Raw genomic sequence first — 14,560 nt, 5'->3', positions numbered from 1 at the left:
CCAAAAAAACCCTTTTGTCGCTCGGCCTGTGGTATTGAACAGACTTTAATTAGGGATAAGGCCCGCGCTGTCTCAGCATGCCTTCGGCCATCACCACCGTGTTTTCCACCCACGAACTGTTGGAAAGCATCCTACTTCAGGTGGACTTGCGCACGCTACTCACTTCGGCCCAACGCGTCAACCGCACCTGGCATGACTTGATTCGCAGCTCGCTGCCGCTGCAGCGGACGCTGTTCTTCGCCCCGCAAGATGACATCCAGAAAAACACCGAGTACACATACAATCCTCTCTTAACGAACGCTTTCCCCACCTTCTTCCAGTCATTCCCAGGCCCCGCTGCGGGGAGACCCAAAAAGCTCAACCTCAACAGCCTCGAGATGGTGCTCCGCCCAGACAAGCAGACGGCCTACCTCCGGGCGGAGGCTAGTTGGCGAACGATGCTCACGCGGCAACCACCGGTGCGAAGTCTACTAGCAGTGCGGGTGACGTCGAGCATGGCGGGCGACAAGGAAGAGATGGAGTGGCTAGAGGTCCCCGAGGGGGAGCTACGGATGGGACGGGTGTTCGAGCTGGTGATGTCGCGCAAGGTGGTCTCGTTTCAGCCCATCACGCACATTCATCTTTTCTGGAACCCGGGGGCGGAGATGAGGGCTTTTCAGGGATCGTATATGCGGGTGGGTGACGAGTTACGGCGGGCAATGGTCGAGGCGGATGCGTTGCTGTACACGTACCACGTCGTGCAGTGTTCGGTGAGGTGGGAGGATACGGCGGAGATGACGTTGCAGAGTGATCTGGCGAGGGGGTATGGGAAGATTGATCTTTGATTATATTCTACTTTGTATAAATTACGGGATGGGATGATTATCTTGGAGAGTAGCGTTATATATCACCGACGGGATAACATGCCGGAGAGCCTGGATCATTCTATAGGCGTTGAGAAGATCTTTCATCATGGTCCAGATTCTCCATTCATATTCAAATATATATATATATATCTACATTCTTTTGGATCTAGAGACAGGTACTATACTAGTATGGCAGGTGCTCAGACTAGCCGACGGTAAGGTTGTACGTATATATATACCGGCTGCATTCCGTTCCGCACCCAAGATATCATCATCTCACAAAAAAAGACCAGATATCCATAGTCTCAATTAAACTTGTCCATAGACTACTATCAATCATAAACCAAAGATGGAAAAGAGAAAAAGAATGGGATGAACCGGGATCGAACCGGTGACCTTTAGATAACACTACTTCCGTAGAAGTAGAAACTGAAGTTGGTTCTTCAGTCTAACGCGCTCCCAGCTGCGCCATCACCCCTTTATCTTGCACCTACACTTTATTGCCTCCTCATATTCTCATCCACTTCAACCTCACTCGCTCAACACCACTTCAATCTATCACGAGGAGGGCATCATGGCCAATAAGCTCGACAGATATTCCGAGCCAACCACTCCATCACACTGTCACCAGTCAAGAATCACATTCCAAACTCAATTCCACCACTGCCTCGGCAAATTTTACCAGTCCATCCTCGTGCCGACGAGATGCGGGGTTGTTGACCACCGATCACTCCGGGGAACGTGGACGATGCATGACCCCAACCGTTCCCCGGATCTTGTTGCCGCGCCGGGTCTCTCGGAGGGAGAATGACCTCCAATGCAGACGCTGCCATTGGAGAGACGATCGCTACTCGCATGTCCCCTATCCTCCGACCTATCGTCTTTTCACCCGACGTCGTTAGGACTGCCCTCATTGCTCAGACAACGCGAGGGACCCCCCTGTCGATCGCGAAGAATGCCCCAGAGGGATAGATTCCCGGTCGCGGCACCCCCGCCTCGTAGGAATGCGCACTTATTTATAGGGTTGTCAGAACCGCTCGTGGGTGGACGGTTTGACACTGAGGTCCAATTCGCGATCCGTCCCATCCACCATGCTCATCCTTCTTCCCCTCCGTCTGGCGCTGTTGGGTCTCAGCCTGGCCCCGGTGATCTCCGCTCACCCCACGGGGTCGGCCACACCCCAGGATGTGCCCCGGGGCCTCCTCCCCCAAGACCCCAGCGAGGACCCCTTCTACCAGCCCCCGGGCGGGTTCGAAGCCGAACCGCCCGGCACCGTCCTGCGGAGCCGCCGCATCGTCGCCTCCTTCTTCGGCCTCCTCCCCAACCTCATTGAGGCCCACCAGTTGCTTTACCGCACCACCGCCATCGACGGCTCGGCCATCAGCACCGTGACGACCGTCTTCAAGCCGCTCAACTCCAAGCCGGACCGCTTCATCTCCTTCCACACCGCCTATGACTCGTCCGCCGTCAGCTGCCAGCCCAGCTACCAGTACCAGCTGGGGTCGCCGCAGACCGACCTGATCCTCTCGCTCGAGATGCTCGTCATCCAGATCTACCTGCTGCTAGGCTACGTCGTCGCCTCGCCCGACTACGAGGGCCCCGACGCCGCCTTTGGGCCCGGCCGCCTCGAGGGCACCGGCGTGCTGGACGGGATCCGCGCCGTCGGCCACCACCACGCCGCGCTGGGCCTCGACAGCGCCACGCCCCCCGTTGTCGGCGTCGGTTACTCCGGCGGTGCCATCGCCACCGGCTGGGCCGCCGGCCTGCAGCCCACCTACGCGCCCGAGCTGGACATCCGCGGCTGGGTCGCCGGCGGCACGCCCGCCAACCTGACCGGCACGCTGGTCTTCATCGACGGCACGGCCTTCAGCGGCTTCATCCCCTCGGCGATCGTCGGGCTGAATCAACCAAGCGCCTATGGGGCGCGGCTCCAGCCCGTCCTCGACGACATCGTCACCGACGCGGGGCGCTCCATCCTCGAAACGACATCGACGCAGTGTGCCCCAGCCGCGCTCGTCTCCTTCTTCGGCCGGTCGCTCTTCGACCCGGCCATTCAGACGATGGGCCGGGGAATCCTGCACGAGCCGACCGTGGCAGACATTCTCAAGGCAAACACGATGGGCGCCAACAGCTCGGAGACGCCCACGGCGCCAGTCTTCCTCTACCACGCGACAGATGACGAGATCATCCCGTACGCGAACGCGACGACGCTGCGGGACGCGTGGTGCTCGGATGGGGCGGACGTCCACTTCACGACGTTCGCTAGCGGTGGGCATGCTACGACCGAGGTGATCGGGTTGCCGCGGGTGATCAAGTTCGTGGAGGCGGCATTTGAGGGGAAAACGGCGAAGGGGTGCGCGATGGATGAGGAGCTGTCGGATCAGCTGGAGCCGTTGGCGCTGGGGGTCAGTCTGGAGCCAATTTTGGTGAAGCTGCTGCATGCGTTGATGTTGGCGGGGAAGAAGGATGGGAAGTTGCGGCAGGATGTGAAGGTCTGGGGCGAAATCTTCTGATGGTGTTGATGGTCGACGGTAATTACGGACACGATGATGGTTAACGAAGACGATGCTTTCAAGCGTTCATTATGGTCTTTTCTTTCCCAGTGGAAGCAAGACTACATTGCATGATGTTACGTACAACCTGTTTTACACATATTTATTAGACTTCAACGACTAACCAGACTCGAGGTAGTCATTCGTCGTAAGGGCCTCTCTTACGACAGACTTCACTGACCAACTTCTGAATAGTAGCATCGTATCGCGGCTGTGCATTGCACGTCGGTAACATGGGTACCTAATATTAGGTCCACGACTTGGTCACCGTGATCATCACAGGTATGATATGGTGAATGAAAATTACCACTCGGCCACAAAAGATGCCTAGACACTTTTAGGCTCTGTGAATTCCCTTTTATACATTATCTTATATTCTGACATATGGGTATCGGAATTCATCTCTAGACATAGACACAACTACAATGGGTCATAGCAAAACTAGAACACTTGACTCGGTATCGCGAGCTATACCACCACAGCCTGATATAGTCCTGACCGGATCAATAGACCTGGACACAGGGGATACAAACAGCTAAACCAAGCATTGACGACAGAGCCAATCACAAGTCTTATCACCCGTTCTATACGCACTAAGTCGGTCCCAAGACAAGATATTTATAGGGTCCATGAGTTTAGGCCACAACGGCGCGCGCTGAATGGCTGAAAACAACACTAATAGGTTTATGCGACCAGTCGAACTAGCTCTTTAAACAGACTAGAGCATGGCAGCTCCGCCGTAGTCGAGAACGGGTCCAGCAGGAGAGCATCCTCTCGAGGTAAGGATCGTCGGTATGGCCTCGGTGGGGGCCGAAGGGCTGAGAGCCTGGGACAGCCTCAGCTGGCTTGACAGGATGGCGAAGAAGTTTATAAAGAGGTTATTGCATCTGCATTCATCTCTACCGTATCGTCTCTATCATCTACACTCTCCCCCATCCGTTCGAGACCTCAAACATAACCATGGACGCCTACCACGCCCACTTCAATACCAACCAGTACGCCAGCTCGCAGCCTACTCAAAACGACACTCCGCACGGTGCCAATGCCGATTACTACGGGAGAGAGGCGCCGGCTTCGTCGACGCACGCCGAACCGGCCTCAGACCACCACGGTGGTGAAGGGGACCGCGGACTGGGGTCATTTATGAAGAAATCCGGCGGTAAGGAAGGCAAAGAAGGCAGAGATGGGGAAGACGGAGAAGAGAAGAAGGGTAAAGCCAGCAAGATCATGAAACTGGGGATGAAAGCGTGAGCTTACGTATCTGTCTCTCGATGGATGGCAGGTGTGCTAACTGGTTTAGTTACAAGAAACATAAGGAGAAGAAGAAGTCAAAAGAGGACAGCGGGTCCAAGCCGCATAAGTCTCATTCTGGAGGAGCAGTGGCAGCAGATGAGGAAGAGGAAGATGAAAGCTCTAGTGGATCAGGGTCCGGATCTGATGATGAGTCGGATGAGTCCGAGTCTGACTCGAGGTCAGGGTCGGATGATGAATGATTTCTACTCTAGTCCTTCTAATGTATTTATTTTCTCGATCGTCTGATAGACATGAGCGAGCGTTAATTTTGGCCTCCGGGTTTTATACACAATATATACAAACGTATGTATATAAATCATTGAATAATCTCCACCTTCACCCCCACCTTCATCCCCCAGCCATCTCTCCCCCCAACCCAATTCTTCCGCTTTCCCACTTTACGAATCTTATGGATCGTCCCCTCCAGCAACTCCTTCACCTGCGACGGATCGATATCCACCCGCTGCACACGAAACACTAGCTCGAGGCCCTCTTTGTCGCGTCGCTTGCCCAGATGACTACTCCACCGCGCGGTCGGCAGCACACGGGGCTGGGCCGGATCGACAATCCCCACGGGATACAGCGCGGCAATCACAAGTCCTACGCCGCCGAGATAGCGCGTCCACCAGACCTCCTCAACGGGGAGGAGCGCACGCAGTCGGCGGCGGAAGTCCCGCTCACGCGGCGGCAGCGCCCCGCCGTGCCGCGCCTGTAGTAACAGAGCGAGACGGGCGCGGTCCGCGTGCGGAATGCCGTGCGCGGCGGCCATCGGGCCTGCGCTCGTGCTGTATAGCGCTGCCGTGGAGGCTAGCTCCTTGCTCATTGCGGCGTGGAGGTAGAGAGAGTTGGCAAAGGCTTGGATTACGGGCCCGCTCAGATCGCGCGGGAAGCGTCGCTGCGCTGTTGGGGCCGGAATGGTGGCGAGGAGGAGGTAGAGCAGGGCTTGGACAGAGGGGCGGGCGTATGCCTCCGTGGCGACCTGTAGCGGGTCCTGCTGGCGCACGACGGGCGGAAGTGTCCTGAATAGCAGCCCCTCGCGGACGCCGCCTTGGCAGAAGTGGGCGGCGCGGATGCCGTGCGGGACAGCAGCCGCCAGGGCATTAACCAGGAAGGCGACGGAGGGGACCTGGGCGCGGCGGCGGTCGGAGACGCGGAAGATGCGGTCTGCGGTGCGGGCGGCGCGCTCGACGGAGTCGGTGTCGGCGAAGTCGGCCTGGGGCGCGGAGTAGCCGTTGATGATGGAGATGGGGTAGTATTCCTTGTCCGGATGGATCTGGTGCAGGTAGAGGAGGAGGTATCCCCAGCCGCGGAACCCGCCGCCGGACAGGTACAGGTCGAATCCGCCGTGGCGGCGGGCGTGGTCGCGGAGCGGGGCGGGGATGGCTAGCTGGCGGAAGGCGTCGCGGAATTGGTCTTCCATGGCGGCGCGAAAAGCGTCGAGGGCGCGATGGGCCTCGCTCTTGCTTTTGCCTTGCTTCAGCAGGTGGAGTGTCTGGGTCAGTGCTGCCGCGCCGTAGGGGAAACTGACGGCGCGGCGCGGGCTCATCTGGACGTGACCTGCGTGGGCGATCAACCAGGTGATCTGCATGCTGCCGCCACCTAGGTCGATGGCAAGACCCTGGATGTCGGAGAAGCCGCTGGCGATGCCCCATGCGCCGACGACACCTTCGTGGGACTTGGAGAGGATCTCGACGGGGCGGGTGGTGGCGCGCTCGATGGCGGCGACCAGGTCGGCACCGTTGAGGGCCTGGCGCGTCGCCTCGGTAGCGACTATGCGGAGGTTTTCAGGCGGCACTTCCAGCTGGAGACAGATGGTCTGGAAGCGCGTGATGGCGGCGACAACGGCGTCGATGACGTCGGAGGGGATTGGGATTTGCTTGCCGGAGTCGTCATACTGTGCGTCGTAGAGGGAGATGTTGACGCGCTGCATGTGCTGGGTGGGCAGGATGCGGGCGGTGCGGGGGGACAGGTCGGTAATGGAGCAGCGAATGCCATTGCTGAACTGTTAGTGGATGGAATGGAGATGAAGCTATTGCGATTACCTGCCGAGATCCACCACCGCGTGCAGTCGACTGGGGTCGTCATGACCGATGGAAGGGGTTGGATATGGGGGTATTTCACCACCACCCATGCTGCTGAATTTATATACTATAGTTTATATACTCATATCCGTGTATGTAGATTACCTGTGAATGAAGATGTGAAGTGAAATATGGTCAGTTCCTGGTGCCTTGCTGAATGCGGCGATGATGTCACCACTCGTGCTACGTCGCCATCGATGATACTTCATACGCGGTAGAGTAGCTAGTACCATTGAATATTCATCTGGAGCATCTGGAGAACACGAGGATACAGATGAAGACTTGCTAATCTCATCCATCTAACCAAGATAGATCTCACTGCGAACCATCCACCACTTGATGCACTGGTACCTTTGGCATTCCCTGCTCTGCACTGCTCTGGAACATCAATTCCATCTGTCCTGTCAGCATCCCGAATACAAAGTAGGATAAGAAACCATACCAGCTCGAGATCGGCCAACGCCTCCTCCGGTCGCTGTCGATCATTCCACTCCCCCGTGGCGAGCGCCTTCCCCCAGTCCAGGACCTCGTCCGGCACGCCCAGCCCTTCGATGGGGATCGGACGCACCTCGGGATCACGGTCCTTGAAACGGGTGGTTACAGTCGTATTTTCGACAGTGCCAGTCGCATCCATGACGCTGATGCTGCCGTTATCGCCGACGATCTCCCACCCCGTGCCATGGAGGTTTGACGTGAGCGACAGCTGGAACACCCCTTGGGTGCCGGCCTCGGTTTGAAAGATGGCATCCAGGGTGTCAAGGGGGGGAAGTTTGTCGCTCGCGGCACTCGCAAAGGCCGCAATGCGAGTCACCCGGTCAGAGCGAAGCAAATGGCGCAGGCTTGCTGCGAAGTGGACCCCGCAGTCCAGCAGCGTGCCGCCCTGATGCTCGGGGTGTCTCCGCCATGTGGAGCCCTCTAGATTTTGTCAGCTCTGATATGGACGAAAGCCTGGAGAGGGATAAAGGGGCCCACCGAAGAAGCTCCACATGTAGAAACCCGGCCGACAGTCCATGTTGACCTGCACGCGCAGCTGGTGAATGCGACCCAGTGCAGCCAACTGGTCGCGCGCGTAATTCAGACTCTTCCAGTACCGCCAGTTCTCGGCCACGGACCAGTTGGCTCGCTGGGAAACTCCCGACGACCGGTACCACTGGAGTAGGGTCGTCGCTTCGGCGATGTCTTTGGCGATGGGTTTCTCGGAGAGGACGTGTTTGCCGGCGTCTAAAGCAATGCGCACGAACTTGGCAGTGAGAACGATTGGGACACTAGGATGTCATATCAGTATGCCTTATGAAGTGGGACTGAGAGGCCGTACGCTATGATGACGGCGGTGATATCGGATCGGTCCAGCATCGCAGCCAGGTCTTGGTCCGCATCGTCGGCATATCGAGCCAGGTCGCGGTCTGGGGCCACACTTTGGGCGGATTTCAGGGATCGCGAGTAGACGGCGCGAAGCTCAATCTCGGACGTGGCGTCGATGGCAGGCTTTGTATATTAAACAGTGAACTATAAATAGTGTAAGATAGGACCTACCAGATAGACGAGTCGCGCGAAGAGACCGGCACCGATCAAGGCAACTCCGATGGGCATCTTGGGCAGATCGATGGGATTGCTAGAGGGGAGGTGGGATGGAGGTGGGATGAGGAGGATGTGGTTGATGATCTGGGAGAAGAATCCCAACTTTGAAGAAAAGTATCAGTCCCGAACCCCTCATCACCAGTGATTAAGCTAGTGAGTACTGTGCGTCATTTACTGGAAAGATCTTCATGGATTCTCTGAGCATGGTTGGGGTTGCATCAGCCCCGCAGTCCCCCTCCAGCCTTGTCTATACTAAGTCTATCTGTCCATTGCTAGTAGTGGTGGTCTGGTTCTACTTTGCTGTTGCACATGTAGAGCATGCAGTAGAAATATTCTCATTCTGTCATTCAGTGGTGACTGTGGTCAGTTGAGGCTGAGCTGATACAGATAATACAGTTGTGATGCTATAGATACGCATCACCATGTACAGCCAGTCTATTCACCATCATGAATCACGGTCACTTTGAATAGTACAAACCAGGATAATGACATGCAGTGAGAGACAAAAGTGACATACGCAGCACGATGTGAGCAAATTTAGGAGTGTCCTGTTATCAACATTATTATATGATTCATTCACGATCTATAATCAAGGTATAACCCATCAATCTCGCAACGCCTCGCTATCCTATAAACAATTCAAAGATCACATTAACACCCGAAAGGCAGTCTCGATATTGATCAGCTAATAAAACCACGAACAGAGAGTCCTTCCCCTCGCCAACCGTCGATACTCCTGCATAACAGGACTCCCACCCTCCACCTCCGCTCCCCCATCCACCCCCGTCGCATGAGCATACCCATCTCCTTGACCAGCAATAAAGAGATGCCCCTCATCATTCGCCGCGGTAATGTTGAACTGCTCCTCGAGGACCGCGCCCGTCGGGCCTTCCGCGCACGCCCCCTGCACCCGCGTCGACGCAGGGCTATTCAACGCCAGTGCGAACAGGTTCGGCGGCTCCGTAAAGTCCGTGATCTGCTCGCCGCGCGCCTCCCCCAGAAGGAAAGCCAGATAAACAACGCTGGTGATGAAGGCCGCCCCCAGGACGAGGTAGAACACCCGTTGCCACGGATGGGAACCGCCCGACGCGTAGCCCACCGCGCGGAGGGTTGCCTCGCAGGTCTCCGACACGGGGTTGTGCACCATGCTATCCCCGCGGTCGGCGTAGGGCCACGCGGTGCGGAAGGAGGTGCTCATCGTGGAGAGGAGGAGCGTGCTACCGGCGAGGACGGCGAGACCCTCGGCGACGGAGGGCCGCTCGGCGGGGAGGGCTCGTGGCTGCCCCGTGGGGACGAGCTGCATCAGCAGTCGGGCGTTGCTGGAGGCCCCGTCGAGCATTCCCGTGCCCAGGCTGAGCGACGTGCTCCACAGCGACGCGACATTCTTCCAGTTCTGGCGCCACTCTCCGTCTGGGTCGTCCGGGTGGAAGCGATCGTACTGCATGACGTTGGTGGGCGACTGGCAATTGACGGTGAGGTTGGCGCCGGTGGCTGACGCCTCGTAGTGGGTTGAACACCGCGGCGAGAGCTTGGCTTTGAGCGCGCAGAGCACGTAGGGCGGATCGTCGGTGGAGGGGTTGGGCGTGGTGCCGAGGAGGAAGACCGAGTCGGCGGGTGCGAGGCTGGTGGTGTTGAGGACGGTGTTGTATGCGCTGGGAAAGCGGCCGAAGACGGGTGGCCGTTGGCCGTATTCCGGGCCCCAGCCGAAGAGATCGTCAACAACGGTGCGGTTGAGGTAGTCCGGGTAGTCCGGGACGCCTTGGGGCCTGTTCTGGAGCCAGGCAGGGACGTCGAGCTTGTCCTTGGAGCCCTCCGGCCACTCGGTCCACACGAGCGGAGCCAACTCCTCCTTTGTCATGCCGGCGCAGAGGACGTTAACGGCCGGGGCCGCGACGGCGGCGTCAAGCTCGAAATTGCCCTCGCCGCGGACCTGGGGCTGGGGGATGCGGTTGACCGGGTCGTTCGACGCCGTGAAGACGCCGCCGTGGGGCATCGCCGCCGTGACGTTGAGGACAAGCCGATGGTAGCGCTCCGAAAGCTCCGCCATGTCACTGTTATCGCGGTCGATCCACTGGCCGATCAGGGTGGTGTTGTCCCAGAGGGAGCCCATGGGGGGCGGCCGGTGCGCGAGGTCGTCGGTGGGATCGCGGATGATGCTCCACGCGTTGAGCCACGCCCTGTAGTTGTGGTAGGCCTGGCCGGTGTGCAGCAGCTCCATGCAGGTTCTGTTCCGATTGTCCGGGTCCATCGCGAGCGGGATCGGGCTAGCACATTGCTCGCCCAGGATCTCAGGGTTGGCAAAATCCACGGAGACGCGGCCGACCAACTGGAGCGACTCGACGCGCCCGAGGATCAGCTTGGGGGCGACGAGGGCCTCGGCGGCGGTGGTGTACAGCATCGAGACGATGGCGGCCGTCAGGGCGAGCACCCCTAGGACGGTTCCGGCCGCCTGTCGCAGCATCTCGCCTTGGACGAGGAGAGAGCCCGGTTGCATGATCCAGGTGCGCAGGTTCATCTCGGGGATGGTGATGCCGCGCGAGCGTCGGAGCAGGGCGCGCCGCGAGAGGACCTGGCCTACGAAGGCCACGCACACCGTCACGTACGACAGTTCGATTGTCTTGGCTATCAGGGCGCTCAGCAGCGTTGCTGTGGCCGGGTCCAGCCCTCCCACGCCGATGCGATCGCCAAACCGGGGTTGCACCAGGGCGACGACCAGATAGAAGCATGACGCGAGGGTAGCGTAGACGGCCAGGAGGATGATGGACACGGGGAGCCACGACCAGCGGGACTTGACCAGGTGGCCTCGCGCGGGACATTTGATGCCGTGGGGTGAATCGAGCAAGATGTGACGGGCGGAGTAAGGCGGGGACATCTGATCGGAGGGATTCTGGTCAGGATTCTGGTCGGGGATGTAGCCAGGGGAAGGTCGATCGAGAGCAGGTTCATCGTCTGGCAACCGTGTCCAAGGGGAGATGCCCAGTCCAACGGCGTGCGAGCGGCCCATGGTGGATAGATAAGCTTTCCATCTCTGGAGTGGAGAACGAGTGAGGATTGATGAGATTATATCCTTTATATCTCTTTGTATCAAGCCATATCAGGCTAGATCAGTCACACTCACTTGATTTCCTCAAAGAGTCAGGTCGAACAAGTAGGGTCCAGACGCGTCAGCCCTAATGCAACCCCCCGCTGACGTTCGAGAGATCAAACGGCTCATGGATCACAGCTCGGGGCGCAGCAACAGAGTGGGTGTCATCTTATTCCTACAAGGGATTGATGATGAACTGGCTATGTGTTGATTGGATCTTCCGGCATCAAAGACTCCTCTTCCCTGCGTCTCGTATTCCAGCCTAATCTCATCTATGTACCAAGACGGAAATCGTCCACCAGGCTGACAGAGACTAGAACGCCACTCGCCCAGTCTGGACCCCCCGCAGGATCTCAGCCTTGTGCATCTCTTCAATCATATTGAACAACATGAAGTCGCACCCCCGTCGCACCAGCAGGTTTATCGTCACCGGCCACTGCTCCTGCACCCCCGTTACTGGGGACTCATATGGAACCTGTCCAATGGGGATCGTGACGTCGACACATCTGCACGCGCGAGCCAGTTAGCACTTCCCCGATCAATCATACGTCAGCCCGAGGCTGATGAACATACCCGAAAATAGCGCACAGTAGCCCACACGTTGTCACTGCGCCGTCCGGGATCCGCCCGAAGCGCGTCGCATTCGGCCCGTCGTTGAGAGCCTCTTCCCGAAAGCTGGGGAGACCCCCGGTGCTGATGTCACACACTAGGATGGACTCGGAGCAAGTCTCGCGCGTCTCGTACAGGATGTGTTGCTCGAACCATGCGGCCATCCGGGCGCGTACCTGCCGCGCCGCTTCATAGGCCGTCTGCGTTGTGACGGTCGGGTCGAAGGTGTGCCACTGCTGCCGCCAGGCCGGATCAACCGGAGGGTAGCGGCCGTCGTGGCGCCGCGCCCAGGTCGACACCAGCGGTGTGACCACGTCCACCCACTGCGGCCAGACGGACATGGTCGACGAAGCGTTGAACACGGTCTCCCATGTGGCCAGACCCAATACCCCGGGGAAGATGGACGCGTTGGCGACGGTGTTGGTGAGGTGGAGATGTCCGACCGTGAGGTTGAATCGAGTCGCTACGCGCGCCAGCGCCGTCTCGACGAGGGTCTGCGCGGCAGGGTTTACCAGCGGGAAGTACTCAGAGAGGTAGAGTAGCCGGCGCGGGAATGCCCTCGTGTCCCGAACGGACAGCGGGGGCAATCCCGTGATGGACGGGTTCTGATGCAGCTGCGGCGTGTACCAAGCTTTGGCGAAGCGTGCCCACTCCGTCGGGTCGCGGGCGAACACGCCAGCCGTGTCCTGGGCCCAGTTCAGGGGGACGACACCTTCCATTGAGATCATACCCTGGCTGGGTCGGTTGCCATAGGTTCCCGACACGGCGGCCGGGCGGCGCATGGAGACGGCCGTGTCGGTGCCGATCGCGGCGTCGAGCCAGTCGTAGGCAGCGATCGCGCAGCCGCCACCGGACGAGGACCCCGAGCAGGTCAGGTAGCCGTCGCCGCGGGGGTTGAAGGGCGCGTGCAGGTCGGTCCAGTTCCAGGGGTCGATGCCCGAGGCGAACTGTCCCGGCTTGAACTTGCCTACAAGCACGGCGCCAAGGTCGATCAGGCGCTGCATGGCTGGGGCTGTGGACGTGGCGACCGGGGTGATCTCGATCCAGGCCTGGCTGCCGGCGGAGGTCTGTGTGCCCTGGAGGTCGAAGAGGTCCTTGATGGCGACGCGCCGACCGGCTAGGGGGCGAGGATCGTGGCGCGCGTGGATCCGACTAGGGACGGGGATCAGGGCACCCCAGCGACCGGGGGAGAAGGCAGACAGGCTGGTAAAGGCCCGGATCCATCGTGGGCGGGATAGACGCCAGTGATGAAGTCGCGGTACTCGTCGACGTACAGGCGGTATGTGTCGAAGAGATGGAGGCCATGCGGTGACAGCCTGGCTGTGTATGGACCGGGAGGGAGTGGCTCCGTGTCGCGGGTGGCAATCCGGTGGTAGTTGTCTCGCAGGACGGGCTGGCGGAAGTTGATATCCAGGAAGACCAAGGCGCAGTGGATGTGCTCAAGATAGTCGATAGCAGAGGCGTCCAGCCTCGCGGAAGACGCGCTCGACGATAGGTAGATGGCCTGCAGGAAGTCCTCGGTCATGACATCGTCGGACTGGAGGTAGCTCGTGAGCAGGTCCTCCAGGTGATCGCCTGTGAGAACACTCTGGTTCGTCACGACGGCCGTCAGGAGGCTCAGATCCTTGTCGGGCTCCAGGCCAGGAACGGTCCAGCGACGCGTGGGATATTTGACATTGGCAAAGTAGGCAACGTCTTTGAGCTGGTAGGTGATGCCATCTGAGCTCTTCTCCAGGTCGAATGGGTGCAGTGGTGCCGATATGGCGATAACGGGGGAGACAAGGGCCAGGGCCCTGAGAAGCATCTGCATTGTCATTTTCTGTAGCTATTGTGTTGATGAGATCAGAGGAGTTTAAAACTATTTCTATCGCCAGGAGAGAACAGAGGCGATGCACGTTGGCGTCCGTTTCAGTTGGGCCCATGTTGGTGGCTGCTGTGTCACCTTTTCCATACTCTGGAAATGAAGTCAGGAGGATTATTTGCATATTCCTATTGCAATGAAGACTGCAGGGATTGAATGGAGCTGACAGAATTGAATGAGGTTGCTAGGATTGTTCTCTCGAACAATCATCTACTGGTCGATTGTGGGAAACTACAATAGGACTATGAATATCAGATTCACGAGATGGTCTGACACAGTGGAAATGACGTTGGAACAACCAACCACAGCCTTGGCTAGATCAATTCAACGGTCTTAGATTCAGCTACAGCGGCCCTGCATGGCGTCTGCTTCGTGTGATGTCTATCATGTGTATGAGACTATACAACATGTTGGGATATCAGTCATTTTAAGCCTGACCCAAATGCTGTTCGGTATTTGCTGCAGTGCTTGAGATAAGAGAAAGCCTCCCGTACGTTTTACCGCGTACTCTTATACAGCCATACTGAAAGAGGAACTCGACAGAGTTCTGTCTTTCCACGATCAGCCGGTGTGGCCTAGATGATGCGCATCAGAATGACGGACACATGACGCCGAAACCCTAAGTATACACATATCGGAATGCGTTTTCGGCTCAA

General features: G+C 58.3%; 7 protein-coding genes and 1 non-coding gene across 8 annotated transcripts; 3 read left to right on the top strand and 5 right to left on the bottom strand.

Moving 5' to 3' along the window:
* Nucleotides 1–77: 77 nt before the first annotated feature.
* On the top strand, nt 78–824 carry P168DRAFT_316181 (F-box protein; the record flags this gene model as incomplete). The annotated part of the gene is made up of 1 exon (XM_024839974.1): nt 78–824. One exon carries the CDS (start codon nt 78–80, stop codon nt 822–824), a length of 747 nt encoding a protein of 248 aa, XP_024694755.1.
* Nucleotides 825–1,213: 389 nt separating this feature from the next.
* On the bottom strand, nt 1,214–1,323 carry P168DRAFT_t48. Its single transcript has one exon. It is a non-coding gene; the product is annotated as a tRNA-Phe (tRNA).
* Nucleotides 1,324–1,936: 613 nt separating this feature from the next.
* P168DRAFT_302554 (LIP-domain-containing protein) lies at nt 1,937–3,532 on the top strand (the record flags this gene model as incomplete). The annotated part of the gene is made up of 1 exon (XM_024838670.1): nt 1,937–3,532. The coding sequence occupies one exon, from the start codon at nt 1,937–1,939 to the stop codon at nt 3,356–3,358; it is 1,422 nt and encodes a 473-aa protein (XP_024694754.1). The 3' UTR covers nt 3,359–3,532.
* Nucleotides 3,533–4,357: 825 nt separating this feature from the next.
* P168DRAFT_316179 (uncharacterized protein) lies at nt 4,358–4,890 on the top strand (the record flags this gene model as incomplete). The annotated part of the gene is made up of 2 exons (XM_024839973.1): nt 4,358–4,644; nt 4,698–4,890. The coding sequence occupies 2 exons, from the start codon at nt 4,358–4,360 to the stop codon at nt 4,888–4,890; spliced, it is 480 nt and encodes a 159-aa protein (XP_024694753.1).
* A 116-nt stretch (nt 4,891–5,006) lies between these two features.
* On the bottom strand, nt 5,007–6,872 carry P168DRAFT_325055 (putative transcription regulator (RTG2); the record flags this gene model as incomplete). Its single annotated transcript, XM_024840949.1, has 2 exons — nt 6,733–6,872; nt 5,007–6,687 (listed from the first exon to the last, which is right to left on the bottom strand). Exons 1-2 carry the CDS (start codon nt 6,819–6,821, stop codon nt 5,007–5,009), a joined length of 1,770 nt encoding a protein of 589 aa, XP_024694752.1. The 5' UTR covers nt 6,822–6,872.
* A 214-nt stretch (nt 6,873–7,086) lies between these two features.
* On the bottom strand, nt 7,087–8,652 carry P168DRAFT_325054 (Gfo/Idh/MocA family protein; the record flags this gene model as incomplete). The annotated part of the gene is made up of 5 exons (XM_024840948.1): nt 8,305–8,652; nt 8,087–8,256; nt 7,744–8,036; nt 7,214–7,686; nt 7,087–7,167 (listed from the first exon to the last, which is right to left on the bottom strand). Exons 1-5 carry the CDS (start codon nt 8,359–8,361, stop codon nt 7,087–7,089), a joined length of 1,074 nt encoding a protein of 357 aa, XP_024694751.1. The 5' UTR covers nt 8,362–8,652.
* Nucleotides 8,653–8,861: 209 nt separating this feature from the next.
* Nucleotides 8,862–11,241, bottom strand: P168DRAFT_288114 (uncharacterized protein). The gene has a single exon (XM_024836719.1). It carries the CDS (start codon nt 11,219–11,221, stop codon nt 9,035–9,037), a length of 2,187 nt encoding a protein of 728 aa, XP_024694750.1. The 5' UTR covers nt 11,222–11,241; the 3' UTR covers nt 8,862–9,034.
* A 506-nt stretch (nt 11,242–11,747) lies between these two features.
* On the bottom strand, nt 11,748–13,853 carry P168DRAFT_279623 (amidase family protein; the record flags this gene model as incomplete). Its single annotated transcript, XM_024835804.1, has 3 exons — nt 11,748–11,940; nt 12,008–13,246; nt 13,318–13,853. 3 exons carry the CDS (start codon nt 13,851–13,853, stop codon nt 11,748–11,750), a joined length of 1,968 nt encoding a protein of 655 aa, XP_024694749.1.
* Nucleotides 13,854–14,560: the final 707 nt, after the last annotated feature.

Source organism: Aspergillus campestris, assembly GCF_002847485.1.
Source record: "Aspergillus campestris IBT 28561 chromosome Unknown P168scaffold_3, whole genome shotgun sequence".
Taxonomy (NCBI): Eukaryota; Fungi; Ascomycota; class Eurotiomycetes; order Eurotiales; family Aspergillaceae; genus Aspergillus; species Aspergillus campestris.
The sequence above is the reverse complement of the archived record's forward strand: the minus strand, read 5'-3'. Positions and strand labels throughout refer to the sequence as shown.

Excerpts from the sequence above, each read along its gene's own strand:
- P168DRAFT_288114 (XM_024836719.1), bottom strand. The coding sequence starts at position 11,221 with ATGTCCCCGCCTTACTCCGCCCGTCACATCTTGCTCGATTCACCCCAC.